The sequence below is a fragment of the Oncorhynchus tshawytscha genome, unplaced genomic scaffold (assembly GCF_018296145.1).
Source record: "Oncorhynchus tshawytscha isolate Ot180627B unplaced genomic scaffold, Otsh_v2.0 Un_contig_5624_pilon_pilon, whole genome shotgun sequence".
NCBI lineage: Eukaryota > Metazoa > Chordata > Actinopteri > Salmoniformes > Salmonidae > Oncorhynchus > Oncorhynchus tshawytscha.
In genome coordinates this window covers 49-15,976 of record NW_024609145.1, presented here as the reverse complement: position 1 = coordinate 15,976, position 15,928 = coordinate 49, and the positions used below count along the sequence as shown (strand labels likewise).

At 45.5% G+C, this 15,928-nt stretch overlaps 1 protein-coding gene across 6 annotated transcripts in view; it reads right to left on the bottom strand.

The window, feature by feature from the left end:
* The window catches only part of LOC112241223 (gastrula zinc finger protein XlCGF52.1-like), an 85,117-nt gene extending 73,157 nt beyond the window's left edge, over nucleotides 1-11,960 (bottom strand). Inside the window, exons 1-2 of one of the 6 annotated variants that reach the window (XM_042314333.1) lie at nucleotides 11,692-11,960; nucleotides 5,221-5,467 (exon numbers count right to left, since the gene is read on the bottom strand). In XM_042314333.1, the coding sequence (XP_042170267.1) occupies nucleotides 5,221-5,323 (103 nt within the window). In that variant the 5' untranslated portion in view covers nucleotides 5,324-5,467; nucleotides 11,692-11,960. The remainder of the gene's footprint in view (nucleotides 1-5,220; nucleotides 5,468-11,691) is intronic. The other 5 variants (XM_042314331.1, XM_042314336.1, XM_042314335.1 and 2 more) reach the window with 5 other exon arrangements.
* Between the last annotated feature and the right edge of the window lie 3,968 nt (nucleotides 11,961-15,928).

Genomic DNA, 15,928 nt, shown 5'->3' with positions numbered 1-15,928 from the left:
AGCTCATATAATTAAAGATGGAGTTTAAAATATAACTCTGACTTGTGTGTGGTTTGTAAACTCATCATTTAGTAATACAGGAAATTACCACGACAAAATACAGTATTTCACTAAAAACTGTTTAATTCATTTAATTATACACATGAGAAAAAGTGGCTGCCCAGCATGAATTCATGTACAAACATCATTTTTCATTGCATTCTTGTCATTTAGCAGATGTTTTTATCCAGAGAGACTTACAGGACAAATAAGAGTTAATTGCCTTGCTCAAGGACACAATGACAGATTTTTCACCTAGTCGGCCCGGGATTCAAACAAGCAACCTTTCAGTTACTGGCCCAACACTCTTAACCGCTAGGCTACCTGCCACCAGATCAATTAACTTCAATACAGTTATTCAAGTACATTCATTCAAATACATTCATCATCAATGACTAAAATAACAAATCTAGTATTAAAAGACAAATTAATAAACACAAGTATTAGATTCATAGCCTGTTTATCATTAAACAAAAAATGGTTTAGTAATAAAAATAATCCACCCAAACTACTGCTGAAATCTTATCACCAAACATCTTTATCTGATATACACTGAGTGCACAAAACATTAGGAATGGCTTCCTAATATTGAGTTATACCTCCTTTTGTCCTCAGAACAGCCTCAATAGTCGGGGTATGGACTCTCCAAGGTGTTGAGAACGTTCCACAGGGATGCTGGCCCATGTTGACTCCAATGCTTCCCACAATTGGGTCAAGTTGGCTGGGAGTGGATCTAGTCTGAATAGCTCCTTCCATGTCCTCCCACAGATCCACAATTGGATTGAGATCTGGTGACTCGGCAGGCCACTGCAGTAAGCTGAATTCCCTGTCATGTTCTTGGAATCATTTCTGGCCACCATGAAGGGATGCACCTGATTGGCAATGATTATTACACAAACGTTGCTCCACTTTTATCAAGGGGCCCAATATGTGGCATGAAAACACACCATCATACCACCAGCCTGCAATGTTGTACTCGTGATTTCCTCCCATCAGCGTGAAACAGCAGGAACAGTGATTCATCAGACCAGTCAATGTTTTTAAAATTCTCCAGTGTTTTCATTCCTTAGCCCACTGCAACTGCAATATCTTGTTTTCTACTGAAAGCTAATGGGGATCCAAAATAAATACACCAACAACTACAGTGGGGCAAAAAACGTATTTAGTCAGCCACCAATTGTGCAAGTTCTCCCACTTAAAAAGATGAGAGGCCTGTAATTTTCATCATAGGTACACTTCAACTATGACAGACAAAATGAGAAAAAAAAAAATCCAGAAAATCACATTGTTTTTTAATTAATTAATTTGCAAATTAAGGTGGAAAATAAGTATTTGGTCAATAACAAAAGTTTCTCAATAGTTTGTTATATACCCTTTGTTGGCAATGACAGAGGTCAAACGTTTTCTGTAAGTCTTCACAAGGTTTTCACACACTGTTGCTGGTATTTTGGCCCATTCCTCCATGCATATCTCCTCTAGAGCAGTGATGTTTTGGGGCTGTTGCTGGGCAACACAGACTTTCAACTCCCTCCAAAGATTTTCTATGGGGTTGAGATCTGGAGACTGGCTAGGCCACTCCGGGACCTTGAAATGCTTCTTACGAAGCCACTCCTTCGTTGCCCGGGCGGTGTGTTTGGGATCATTGTCATGCTGAAAGACCCAGCCACGTTTCATCTTCAATGCCCTTGCTGATGGTAGACTTTGTTACTTTGGTCCCAGCTCTCTGCAGGTCATTCACTAGGTCCCCTCGTGTGGTTCTGGGATTTTTGCTCACCGTTCTTGTGATCATTTTGACCCCACGGGGTGAGATCTTGCGTGGAGCCCCAGATCGAGGGAGATTATCAGTGGTCTTGTATGTCTTCCATTTCCTAATAATTGCTCCCACAGTTGATTTCTTCAAACCAAGCTGCTTACCTATTGCAGATTCAGTCTCCCCAGCCTGGTGCAGGTCTACAATTTTGTTTCTGGTGTCCTTTGACAGCTCTTTGGTCTTGGCCATAGTGGAGTTTGGAGTGTGACTGTTTGAGGTTGTGGACAGGTGTCTTTTATACTGATAACAAGTTCAAACAGGTGCCATTAATACAGGCAACGAGTGGAAGACAGAGGAGCCTCTTAAAGAAGAAGTTACAGGTCTGTGAGAGCCAGAAATCTTGCTTGTTTGTAGGTGACCAAATACTTATTTTCCACCATAATTTGCAAATAAATTCATAAAATATCCTACAATGTGATTTTCTGGATTGTTTTTCTTCTAATTTTGTCTGTCATAGTTGAAGTGTAACTATGATGAACATTACAGGCCTCTCTCATCTTTTAAGTGGGAGAACTTGCACAATTGGTGGCTGACTAAATACTTTTTTGCCCCACTGTATATCATTAAGGATTATAATTTTCACCTGGGTTCACCTGGTCAGTCTATGTCATGAAAAGAGCAGGTGTCCTTAATGTTTAGCAAAATCAGTGTATGTTGTGTCTACTAGCTCATTCCCACAGAAAACTGTAGAGGGAAGCAGTACCACCCAGTCACCCATCAGACTCCATTGTGAGATGCCTCACAGAGGATATTCAACCCTAAAAGCAAATTCAAGGTAATCTCAATATCTTTACAGTAGAAGCTAACAAAACACACCAAAACTGACAAGGTGCACACTGATCAGTAAAGAGAGGCTAACATTCTATAACACTCCCTTTCCTCTGCATTGTTCTCTCACAGTGAGAAACTATAGGATTACAATAGTGTTCTACACTTTCTTCATTTGATCCAATTCAACGTTGCCAATTATTTAATGACATGATAATTAAGTGGAGTGTCTAATCTTAGCTGGTCTAAGAAAACTGATGAGGTTTCTCTCCTTTATGTATACATTCTTGTCTTTTTAATTGGCCCAATCTGTAGAATCTCTTCCCACAGTCAGTGCAGTGATAAGGCTTCTCAAAGTGTGTAGCCGTTGGTGTTTTTATATTGCCCAATTGGGAAAAACTCTTGCAACATTGAGAGCAGAAGTAAGGCTTATCTCCTTTGTCTTCTCTCTAATGACCGTTAAGCTCAGCTGGTGTTTTAACATTTTCTATAGTCAGATCAGTGGTAAGGCTCCACTCGTGTTTCCCTTGGTGTCTTTTGAAATGGCACATTCAAGAGAAACACTTTCCACAGTCAGAGCAGGAGTAAGGCTTCTCTCCTGTGTGTGTATATGTTCAGGTCATTTTAAGGTGTCCGGACGAGAGAAACTTGCCTCACAGTCAGAAAAGGAGTAAGGCTTCTCTAATTTGTGTATACGTTCATGTTGTTTTAAGGTACCCAGGTGAGAGAATCTCTTTCCACAGCCAGAGCAGGAGTAAGGCTTCTCTAATTTGTGTATACGTTCATGTTGTTTTAAGGTACCCAGGTGAAAGAAACTCTTTCCACAGTCAGAGCAGGAGTAAGGCTTCTCTCCTGTGTGTGTTCTCTGATGAACTTTTAGTGATATTGATTTGATGTTTGAAGCATTTTCCACATTCAGAACATGAGTAAGGCTTCTCTCCTGTGTGTGTTCTCTGATGACTTTTTAGTGATGATTGATGTTTTGAAGCATTTTCCACATTCAGAACATGAGTAAGGCTTCTCTCCTGTGTGTATACGTTCATGTTGTTTTAAGGTATCCATTAGAGAGAACCTATTTCCACAGTCAGAGCAGGAGTAAGGCTTCTCTCCTGTGTGTATATGTTCATGTGATTTTAAGGTGGCCCAGTTGAGAGAAACTCTTCCCACATTCAGAGCAGGAGTAAGGCTTCTCTCCTGTGTGTTTGTTCTGATGAAGTTTTTAGTGATGCTGATGTTTTGAGAATTTTCCACATTCAGAACATGAGTAAGGCTTCTCTCCTGTGTGTATCCTCTGATGAACTTTTAGTTCAGTTGATGTTTTGAAGCATTTTCCACATTCAGAGCAGGAGTAAGGCTTCTCTCCTGTGTGTATTTTTAGGTGTATTTTTAGCTTTGGTAGAAATGGGAAAATCTCCACACAATGTGGGCAGTGGTGAGACATCTTTGCTCTGTGATCTTCCTGCTGATGCTCTCTGGATGCAGGGAATGTCTCAACGTGGTCTCCTGTGTGAACAACATCAGAAGAACCAGTCAGTTGGTGTGATATACATGTCAATCAAATGTATATTAGGAAGCCCTTCTTACATCAGCAGTTTGTCCAAGTGTTCTACAGAAACCCAGCCTAAAACACCAAAGAGCAACCTATGCAGATCGAGAAGCACAGTGGCCACGAAAAACTTGCTAGAATGGTAGGAACCTCGGAACAAACCTAAAGAGGAACCAGGCTCTGAGGGGTGACCAGTCCTCTCCTGGCTGTACCGGGTGACATATGAATTCATGTAAGTCGGCTGTACAATTACAGAACGGGAATAAAACTATTCTAAAACTGGGTAAGAGTCAAAAGCTATGAGCCACAACATCCTCCACTCACTATCACAAGAGTTAGTAACTACACAGCCATATCATCCTCCACTCACTATCACAAGAGTTAGTAACTACACAGCCATATCATCCTCCACTCACTATCACAAGAGTTAGTCACTACACAGCCATATCATCCTCCACTCACTATCACAAGAGTTAGTAACTACACAGCCATATCATCCTCCACTCACTATCACAAGGGTTAGTAACTACACAGACTCATTTCATAGAACTTTAAAACACTGGCAGTTTCATCTACTTCACTTCACAAGAGTTAGTCTACACAGCAGGGTAGCCTATCACAAGAGTGGTCACTAGAGCATTGGGCTCCAGTAATCACAAGAGTTAGTAAACAGCCAAGCATCCCCACTCACTGACAAGGTAAAAATCTGTAGTTCCTGCCCACTAACAAGCAGTTAGTAACTACACAGTATCCTCCAGGCACTATCACAAGGGTTGAAAATAAGAATTTGTTCCACTTAACTGACTTGCCTATCATTAAATAAAGGTAAAATAAAAACTAAAAAGTAGTCTACTCAGCCATGATCACTCCAGATAGCTCAGTTAATAAAATAAATGCTGGCAATACTGGTGTCAAACCATGCAAGTGTCAGTAGCATGAAATAACATCTACCTTCTCATTGAAACAGTTCATCATGAAACAGTTCTACTGCAACTTTTCATACACAGTGGGAAGTTGGAATGAACAACAAACTTAGTTAGATAGAACCTGCTCTTACCATGAGAAACAGATTTCCCAATCTTCTCCTCCTCTTCTTCATCTTTAATGTTGACATTCAGCTCCAGTGTTTGACTGCAGTCTTCCAGCTTCACTGATGCCATCTCTGGATCCTGCAGTGCAAACTGGGCTCCACTGTCACAATCAGGACCCAGTGACTGTGGGTTTGGACTTCAGTGTGGAAGGAGAGAGGCAGGCTGGGTTTGTCCTCACTGTTGATGTTACCGGCCTCAGACTTAATTCTAGTCCTGTAGTAACAATGAGAAACAGACACAAAAAGTTATTGTCTTGACAGTGTTAGGACACGTGCTCTCTCAGAGCTCAGGTACGCCACCAAAGTGCCGCCCCTAGGAAACATGGGACACCGCTAATGTGCACCTTCAGTGGGCCGGGAGGCGTCAGATAACTGGCGCAGACCGTAGCGGTGACTCTCGACCCTCCACCTGCCCTGCCGGAAGCTGGGCCCACGGTTTGTGGGGCCATTCAAAGTCCTGAGGAGACTGAACGAGGTTTGTTACAGGTTACAGCTTCCCCCGATTACCATATTATCCATGCGTCTCTCCTCAGGCCGGTGGTGGCTGGTCCACTCCAGGAGTCTGAGGTGCGGGAGGTTCCTCCGCCCCCTTTGGACATCGAGGGGGCCCCGGCGTATGCAGTTAGAGCCATACTGGACTCGAGGAGTCTAGCGAGGGGCCTTCAGTACCTCGTGGAGTGGGAGGGGTACGGTCCGGAGGAGAGATGCTGGGTGCCGGTGGAGGACGTATTGGACCTGTCGATGCTGCAGGAGTTCCCGTCTCCATCCGGGTCACCCTACGCCTCATCCTCCGGGTCGTCCCAGAGGCCGGTGTCGGCGCGCGGCTCAAGGGGGGTTACTGTCACGACTTCCTCCGAAGTCGGTCCCTCTCCTTGTTCGGGCGGCGCTCGGCGTCACTGGTATTCTAGCCATCGCCGATCCACTTTTCATTTTCCATTTGTTTTGTCTTTGGTTTTTTCACACCTGGTTTCAATTCCCCCATTACAGATTCAGTATTTAACCCTCTGTTTCACACATACATACGTATCTGATGGCTGGTATTTAGTTGCCGGGCTTTGTATGAACGCCAGTTTATTCGTGGTACCGGTATATTTCACGGACCGTTGTATTGTTTCTATACCCGTGTTTTTTCGTGTATTAAATACCTTGTCCACGCATCTCAACTCTCCTGCGTCTGACTCCTTTTCACCAGTTACCCAAAGCCTTGACAGGAACATGAGCTCAAACAGTAGACATTTGAGGTACCGGTTCTCAGCTCCAGTGAGCTCCTGTCCAAGTCAAGCACTGATCTCATTTCAATGGATCAGGTAGCTAAGCATTGACAACAAAACATTCATATCACACAAAGTACAACCTTTAAAATTAGTCTACACAAAGTAAGTGCACTTAAACTAAAGTAGATTTCCCCAATTCACATAAATGGCAAAAAAAACATTTAGTACAAGTTTAGTTTTAACCTGGTCTTCAGGTATTGTATTTTCTGTTCACACCATAGTAACATTTATAGATAAAATAGAAACAACTGAAGGTGTCTGTCTATTAGTACACATGTAGAAAACTGATGATCATTACATTAAGCTTCAAAACTGGAGTGTGACCATGAAATGGTCTCTCTGCACCAGCACTGAAGTCCGTTGGAGCAGACAGAGTGGACAGCTCCATTTTACCAGCTTGTGAATTTTACACAAAACCAATAACATGCTAAACAAACTCAGAAAGCTCAAATACTTGTATTCTTTATTAAAACTACATTGAGGAAATTATGTACATTTATTCAGACAAACCAAAAGCTTCTAGCTATGTGACTTGTAAAATAGTTGATCACAATCACTCGGTTCCACACAAAAATAAAACATCAAACCTTTACCAAACGTGATAATACCTTAACGGGATTACAACCCTAAAAAGTTAACGGGATCGATATGACAACAGCGGAATGGATCCCAGCCTGCGACCCAAAACAGCGACGTCGTAAAAGAGGCAAACGAAGCGGTATTCTGGTCAGGCTCCGGAGACGGGTACATCGCACACCACTCCCTAGCATACTACTCGCTAATGTCCAGTCTCTTGACAACAAGGTTGATGAAATCCGAGCAAGGGTAGCATTCCAGAGAGACATCAGAGACTGTTACGTTTTTGCTACGCGGAAACATGGCTCACTCCAGAGACGCTAACGGAATCGGTGCATCCAGCTGGTTTCTTCACGCATCGCGCCGACAGAAACAAACATCTTTCTGGTAAGAAGAGGGGCGGGGGGCGTATGCCTTATGATTAACGAGACGTGGTGTGATCACAACAACATACAGGAACTCAAGTCCTTCTGTTCACCTGACTAATCGCTGCAGCTGTTCATGGTCCATCGGTAAATAGCCCACCCAATTTACCTACCTCATCCCCATACTGTTTTTATTTTATTTACTTTTTTGCACACCAGTATCTCTACCTGCACATGACCATCTGATCATTTTTCACTCCAGTGTTAATCTGCAAAATTGTAATTATTCGCCTACCTCCTCATGCCTTTTGCACACAATGTATATAGACTCTTTTTTCCGACTGTGTTATTAACTCTGTTGCTGTCTGTACACACTGCTATGCTTTATCTTGGCCAGGTCGCAGTTGTAAATGAGAACTTGTTCTCAACTAGCCTACCTGGTTAAATAAAGGTGAAATAAAAAAATAAAAAAATAAAATGAGAATTCCTCACAATCAAATGTCGACCACATTATCTACCAAGGGAATTCTCTTTGATTATAATCACAGCCGTATATATTCCCCCAAGCAGACACATCGATGGCCCTGAACAAACTTTATTTGACTCTTTGCAAACTTGAAACCACATATCCTGAGGCTGCATTCATTGTAGCTGGGGATTTTAACAAGGCTAATCTGAAAACAAGACTCCTAAATTGTATCAGCATATCGATTGCGCAACCAGGGCTGGTAAAACCTTGGATCATTGCTATTCTAACTTCCGCGACGCATACAAGGCCCTCCCCTGCCCTCCTTTCGGGAAAAACTGACCACGACTCCATTTTGTTGTTCCCTGCCTACAGACAGAAACTAAAACAAGAAGCTGCCGCGCTCAGGTCTGTTCAACGCTGGTCCGACCAATCTGATTCCACGCTTCAAGACTGCTTCGATCACGTGGACTGGGATACGTTCCGCATTGCTTCCTACAACAACATTGACGAATACGCTGATTCGGTGAGCGAGTATATTAGAAAGTGCATTGACGATGTCGTTCCCATAGCAACGGTTAAAACATTCCCAAACCAGAAACCGTGGACTGATGGCAGCATCCGCGTGAAACTGAAAGCACAAACCACTGCTTTTAACCAGGGCAAGGTGACCGGAAACATGACCGAATACAATGAGTGTAGCTATTCCCTCCGCAAGGCAATCAAACAAGCTAAGCGTCAGTATAGAGACAAATTAGAGTCACAATTCAACGGCTCAGACACAAGAGGTATGTGGCAGGGTCTACAGTCAATCACGGATTACAAAAAGAAAACCAGCCCCGTCACGGACCAGGATGTCTTGCTCCCCGACAGACTAAATAACTTTTTGCCCGCTTTGAGGACAATACAGTGCCACTGACACGGACCGCAACCAAAACCTGCAGGACACTCCTTCACTGCAGCCGATGTGAGTAAAACATTTAAACGTGTTAACCCTCGCAAGGCTGCAGGCCCAGACGGCATCCCCAGCCGCGTCCTCAGAGCATGCGCAGACCAGTTGGCTGGTGTGTTTACGGACATATTCAACCCATCCTTATCCCAGTCTGCTGTTCCCACATGCTTCAAGAGGGTCACCATTGTCCCGGTTCCCAAGAAAGCTAAGGTAACTGAGCTAAACGACTATCGCCCGTAGCACTCACTTCCGTCATCATGAAGTGCTTTGAGAGACTAGTCAAGGACCATATCACCTCCACCCTACCTGACACCCTAGATCCACTCCAATTTGCTTACCGCCCAAATAGGTCCAAATAGGCCCTAACCCATCTGGACAAGAGGAATACCTACGTGAGAATGCTGTTCATCAACTTCAGCTCAGCATTTAACACCATAGTACCCTACAAACTCGTCATCAAGCTCGAGACCCTGGGTCTCGACCCCGCCCTGTGCAACTGGGTACTGGACTTCCTGATGGGCCGCCCCCAGGTGGTGAGGGTAGGTAACAACATCTCCACCCCGCTGATCCTCAACACTTGGGCCCCTCAAGGGTGCGTTCTGAGCCCTCTCCTGTACTCCCTGTTCACCCACGACTGCGTGGCCATGCACGCTCCAACTCAATCATCAAGTTTGCGGACGACACTACAGTGGTAGGCTTGATTACCAACAACAATGAGACGGCCTACAGGGAGGAGGTGAGGGCCCTCGGAGTGTGGTGTCAGGAAAATTACCTCACACTAAACATCAACAAAACAGAGGAGATGATTGTGGACTTCAGGAAACAGCAGAGGGAGCACCCTCCTATCCACATTGATGGGACAGTAGTGGAGAGGGTAGTAAGCTTTAAGTTCCTCAGCGTACACATCACGGACACACTGAATTGGTCCACCCACACAGACAGCGTCGTGAAGAAGGCGCAGCAGTGCCTCTTCAACCTCAGGAAGCTGAAGAAATTCGGCTTGTCACCAAAAGCACTCACAAACTTCGACAGATGCACAATCGAGAGCATCCTGTCGGGCTGTATCACCGCCTGGTACGGCAACTGCTCAGCCCACAACCATAAAGCTCTCCAGAGGGTTGTGTGGTCTGCACAACACATCACCGGGGGCAAACTACCTGCCCTCCAGGACACCTACACCACCCGGTGTCACAGGGAGGCCATAAAGATCATCAAGGACAACAACCACCCGAGCCACTGCCTGTTCACCCCGCTATCATCCAGAAGGCGAGGTCAGTTCAGGTGCATCAAAGCAGGGACTGAGAGACTGAAAAACAGCTTCTATTTCAAGGCCATCAGACTGTTAAACAACCACCACTAACATTGAGTGGCTGCTGCCAACACACTGACTCAACTCCAGCCACTTTAATAATGGGAATTGATGGAAATGTATGTAAAAATATATCACTAGCCACTTTAAACAATGCTTCTTAATATAATGTTTACATACCCTACATTACTCATCTCATATGTATATGTACAGTGGGGTAAAAAAGTATTTAGTCAGCCACCAATTGTGCAAGTTCTCCCACTTAAAAAGATGAGAGAGGCCTGTAATTTTCATCATAGTTACACTTCAACTATGACAGACAAAATGAGAAGAAAAAAAATCACATTGTAGGATTTTTAATGAATTTATTTGCAAATTATTTTGAAATTTGACCCTAATAACCCAGACCTGTATGTTCAAGGCACCTTGTATCATTGCCTGGAGGAATGTGCTGAGATACAAATGTTTTGGAGCTCAGTACTGCGCTATATCTCTGAGATGACCTCTACCCCAATACCATTAATCCATAAACTAGGCCTCCTAAATCTTTACCCAGATAATATCTCTTTACATAGGAGAGAAAAAAATGGTTGACCTCTGTCTATCACAAGTTAGACATTCAATTGCTCTCCACTGGAAATATGTCAGTTGCCCCTCACTTGGTCAATGGTTAATTAACATAATTAATGTCAAGCCTGGCTCTTGAAAAATGTACTTATATAGTGAAAAAGAAAGCCCCAAAGTTTCATAATATTTGAGACCTGTTTTGTGAGTTTTTGCAAACCGGTGATATTGTAGAAGCATTGGAACTGTAAATCTGTATATTAAAAATGTTTTATGTGAATATTGGCTCTAGTCGAAGCGTAATCTTCATTATCTACAACTGTATATTATACTTTATTATATATTATTATTTGTTTATACTACTATTTATATTATTGGATTTCTTTATGTTTGGTTGTCATGTTTTCATCTCTCTTTGGGTTGGGGGGGTGAAAAAGAAAATACAATTGTATTTTTGTAATTGTTCTACTTGGAACTAATTAATATATGTGAGAGAGGCCCCTCTGAATCAGAGAGGTGCGGGGGGCTGCCATAATGGACATCCACGTCTTTGGCGCCCGGGGAACTGTGGGTGCCTTGCTCAGGGGAAAAAGACAGATTTTTACTTTGTCAGCAAACTTTTGGTTACTGGCCCCAACGCTCTAACCACTAGGCTACCTGTAAGTATTCATACAAGTAGGCTGTGCAATGCAAAAGGGGAATACAACTATTCTAAAAGTATCTCAAGGTTCGTTTCATAGAACTTTAAAACACTGGCAGTTTGTCTACTTCACCTCTTTAGTCTCCTCTCTGGTGCTGGTGTCAAACCATGCAAGTCTCAGTAGCATGAAATAACATCTACCTTCTCATTGAAACAGTTCTACTGCAACTGTTCATACACAGTGGGAAGTTGGAATGAACAACAAACTTAGTTAGTTAGAACCTGCTCTTACCATGAGAAACAGATGTTCCAATCTTCTCCTCTTCTTCTTCATCTTTAATGTTGACATTCAGCTCCAGTGTTTGACTGCAGTCTTCCAGCTTCACTGATGCCATCTCTGGACCCTGCAATGCAAACTGGGCTCTACTGTCACAATCAGGACCCAGTGACTGTGGGTTTGGACTCAGTGTGGAAGGAGAGAGGAGGCCTGCGTTTGTCCTCACTGTTGATATTACCGGCCTCATACCTGAGTCGGCAAGTAGTAGAAGAGAAACGGACACAAAAGTTATTGTCTTGACAGTTCTGGCACTTACTTTACTCTCTATTAAATATATAATATTTTTTCTTGTTCAATGACCTAATTCAGTGCTGAACTTAGTTGTGTAATTCAGTGCTGAAATAGTTGTCGATACTCATTGTGCGCTGGTACTGTTTATATTTAGGTGCAGGAGCTTCATAATACATTTGAGCTAAAACTTAACCTTGTAGTAGATAAATGCATAAATCACTCAAACTATTTAGTACAAGGTTACAGTTTGTTTTAGGCAGCACGATGTGCTATTTTTGGTTGGTTAGTTTTATTTTCCTGAATAACCTTGTATTCACTGTATTACTTCAAAAACACAACACAGTTGTGCAACCACAAAATGTGTGGAAGGAGAGAGGCAGCTTGGGTTTGTCCTCACTGTTGATGTTACCGGCCTCAGACTTAATCTGAGTCAGCCAGTAGTAATAAAGAGAAAGACGCAAAAGTTATTGTCTTGACAGTTCTGGCACTTTCTTTATTCTCTAAAAATATAATATATGTTCAATCTAATTCAGTGCTTGACTTGGACTGAAATAGGTGCCGGTACTGTTTATATTTAGGCACGGTGCTGAACAATACTGATGAGCTAATATTCTATAAGAGGAACGGTCATGGGCGGCGCACGGCGGTCGACGTCACCGGTCTTCTAGCCATCGCCAATCCATTACATGTTCAGTATTTAACCCTCTGTTTTCCACATGTATGTGTGCGTGTTTGTTCTATGTTGATGGCTGTATCTGACGGCTGGTATTTTGTTGCCGGGCTTTGTATCTACGCCCGTTTATTCGTGGTACCGGTATATTGTTTCTATACTGGTGTTTTTTCGTGTATTAAATACGTCGTCCACGCATCTCAACTCTCCTGTGCCTGACTCCTTTTCACCAGTTACCCACATCCTGACAGAAACACGTACCTCAGTAGGGATCGAGGAGCGAGTCCAGCAGCACGCTGCTATTCTCCAGCATCTCGGCAGCGCCATGGACCGCGTGCTGCAAACCATGGAGCGATGGAAGAGAGGAGGAATTCCTCCAGCGTCTCCACCAGCACCACCAGTTTCAACTATAATCACCCCTCCTTCACCTGGTCCCAGTGGGATTCGGCTCGCCCTCCCGAGAGTATGATGGTACGGCGGTGGGATGTCAGGGGTTCTTGCTCCAGCTAGAGTTCTACCTGGCAACCGTCCACCGACCTCCCTCAGGCCGTGAAAGCGTGGTCTGCCTCTCAGGGAAGGACCTGGAGGGGCCAACGTCTTATGGCGGGAAGAAGAAGCCGTGTTGGACCATTTTGGGATTTCAACCGCCGCTTTCGGGTAGTCTTTGACCACCCGCCTGAGAGTAGAGCGGCGGGTGAACGTCTCATACACCACCTGAGGCAGAGGACGAGGAGTGCACAGGAGTTCGTGTTGGACTTCCAGACCCTGGCCGCCGGCGCGGGATGGAACGACAGGGCCCTGATCGATCACTACATGTGCAGTCTGCGCGAGGACGTCCGTCGGGAGTTGGCCTGCAGGGACACCACTCTCATATTCAACCAGCTGGTGGACCTGTCCATCCGACTGGATAACGTGCTGGCTACCCGCGAACATCCAGATCGGGGTCTGTCGATTCCATCCCCCAGCACCACTACTCCGACGCCCATGGAGCTGGGAGGTGCTGCACTTAGGCAACCGGAGGCGGGGCCATTCCATGCACCATCTGTGGCCGCAGAGGGCACACTGCCGGTCGGTGCTGGGAAGGTTCCTCTGGGAGTCGAGGCAGCAGGCAGGGCACTCTCGTGTCACCCCAGGTGAGTCGGCACCAGGCTCACCCAGAGCCACTGGTTGCTCACATGGTTTTGTTTATTAATTTTCTTGAGATTTCACAGAATTCCCAGCATAAGGCGCTCGTAGATTGAATTTTATTGACAGATCATTTGGCCATAGTTTAGAGATCCCCAATGTTCCTGTCGATATGCCCTTCCCCCTGTGCACGTCCTAGAAAGTCGACCATTAGGGTCAGGGCTAACTATGGAGGCCACCACTCCTCTGGGCATGGTTACGCAGGAGGGTCACAAGGAGAGAATCAGTCTCTTCCTTATTGATTCTTCTGCATTTCCCGTGGCACTGGGCCTACCCTGGTTGGCCTGTCATGACCCCACTATTTCGTGGCAACAGACCTCTCTCACGGGGTGGTCACGAAAGTGCTCGGGAGGTGTTTAGGGGTTTCCATCGGTGCTACTACAGTGGAAAGCCTAGACCAGGTCTCCACCGTGCGCATCCCCTCTGAATATACCAATTTGGCTCTCGCCTTCTGTAAGAAGAAGGCGACTCAATTACCACCCCATCGACGGGGGATTGTGCGATAAATCTCCTGGTAGACGCAGCACTTCCCAGGAGTCACGTGTATCCCCTGTCACAAGAGGAGACGGGGAGGAAATGGAAACATATGTTTCCGAATCTCTGGGGCAGGGGTACATTCGGCCCTCCACTTCACCTGCCTCCTCGAGTTTATTTTCGTGAAGAAGAAGGATAGATGTCTGCGCCCATGTATTGACTATCGAGGCATTAACCAAATCACTGTGAGGTAGTTACCCGCTGCCTCTCATAACCAGTGCGATCGAGTCAATGCACAGGGAACACTTCTTCACAAAATTGGATCTCAGGAGCGCTTACAACCTGGTGCGTATCCGGGAGGGAGAAGAGTGGAAGACGGTGTTTAGTACCACATCAGGCCATTATGAGTACCTTGTCATGCCATACGGGTTGATGAATGCTCCATCAGTCTTCCAATCCTTTGTAGACGAGATTTTCAGGAACCTGCACGGGCAGGGTGTAGTGGTGTATATCGATGACATTCTGATTTACTCCTCTACACGCGCCAAGTATGTGTCCTTGGTGCGCAGGGTACTTGTACGACTGTTGGAGCATGACCTGTACGTCAAGGCTGAGAAATGCCTGTTCTTCCAGCAGGCCGTCTCCTTCGTAGGGTATCGCATTTCCACATCAGCCACTAATCCACTAACCTCTCCCTTCCAGTGCGTACTGGGGTACCAGCCGGTTCTGGCACCTAGGCATCAGAGCCAGATCGAGGTTCCTGCGGTGGACGACTGGTTTAGGCGCTCGTAGGAGACATGGGACGCCGCTCATGTGCACCTTCAGTGGGCCGGGAGGCGTCAGAAGACTGGCGCAGACCGTAGCGGTGACTCTCGACCCTCCACCTGCCCTGCCGGAAGCTGGGCCCGCGGTTTGTGGGGCCATTCAAAGTCCTGAGGAGACTGAACGAGGTTTGTTACAGGTTACAGCTTCCCCCGATTACCATATTAACCCCTTTTTCCATGCGTCTCTCCTCAGGCCGGTGGTGGCTGGTCCACTCCAGGAGTCTGAGGTGCGGGAGGTTCCTCCGCCCCCTTTGGACATCGGGGGCCGGCGTATGCAGTTGAGCCATACTGGACTCGAGGAGTCTGCGAGGGCCTTCAGTACCTCGTGGAGTGGGAGGTACGGTCCGGAGGAGAGATGCTGGGTGCCGGTGGAGGGCGTATTGGACCTGTCGATGCTGCAGGAGTTCCGTCTCCATCCAGGTCACCCCTACGCCTCGTCCTCCCGGGTCGTCCCGAGGCCGGTGTCGGCGCGCGGCTCAGGGGGTTACTGTCACGACTTCCTCCGAAGTCAGTCTTTCTCCTTGTTCGGGGCGGGGCGCTCGGCGTCACCCGTATTCAAGCCATCGCGATTCACTTTTAATTTTCCATTTTGTTTTTTCACACCTGGTTTCAATTCCCCCATTACAGATTCAGTATTTAACCCTCTGTTTCACACATGTATGTGTGTGCGTGTTTGTTCCTATGTTGAAGACGGTGTCCGCTTGGCTGATATTTTGTTGCCGGGCTTTGTATGACCGCCAGTTTATTCGATAGTACCGGTATATTTCACGGACCGTTGTATTGTTTCTATACCGTGTTTTTGTGTATT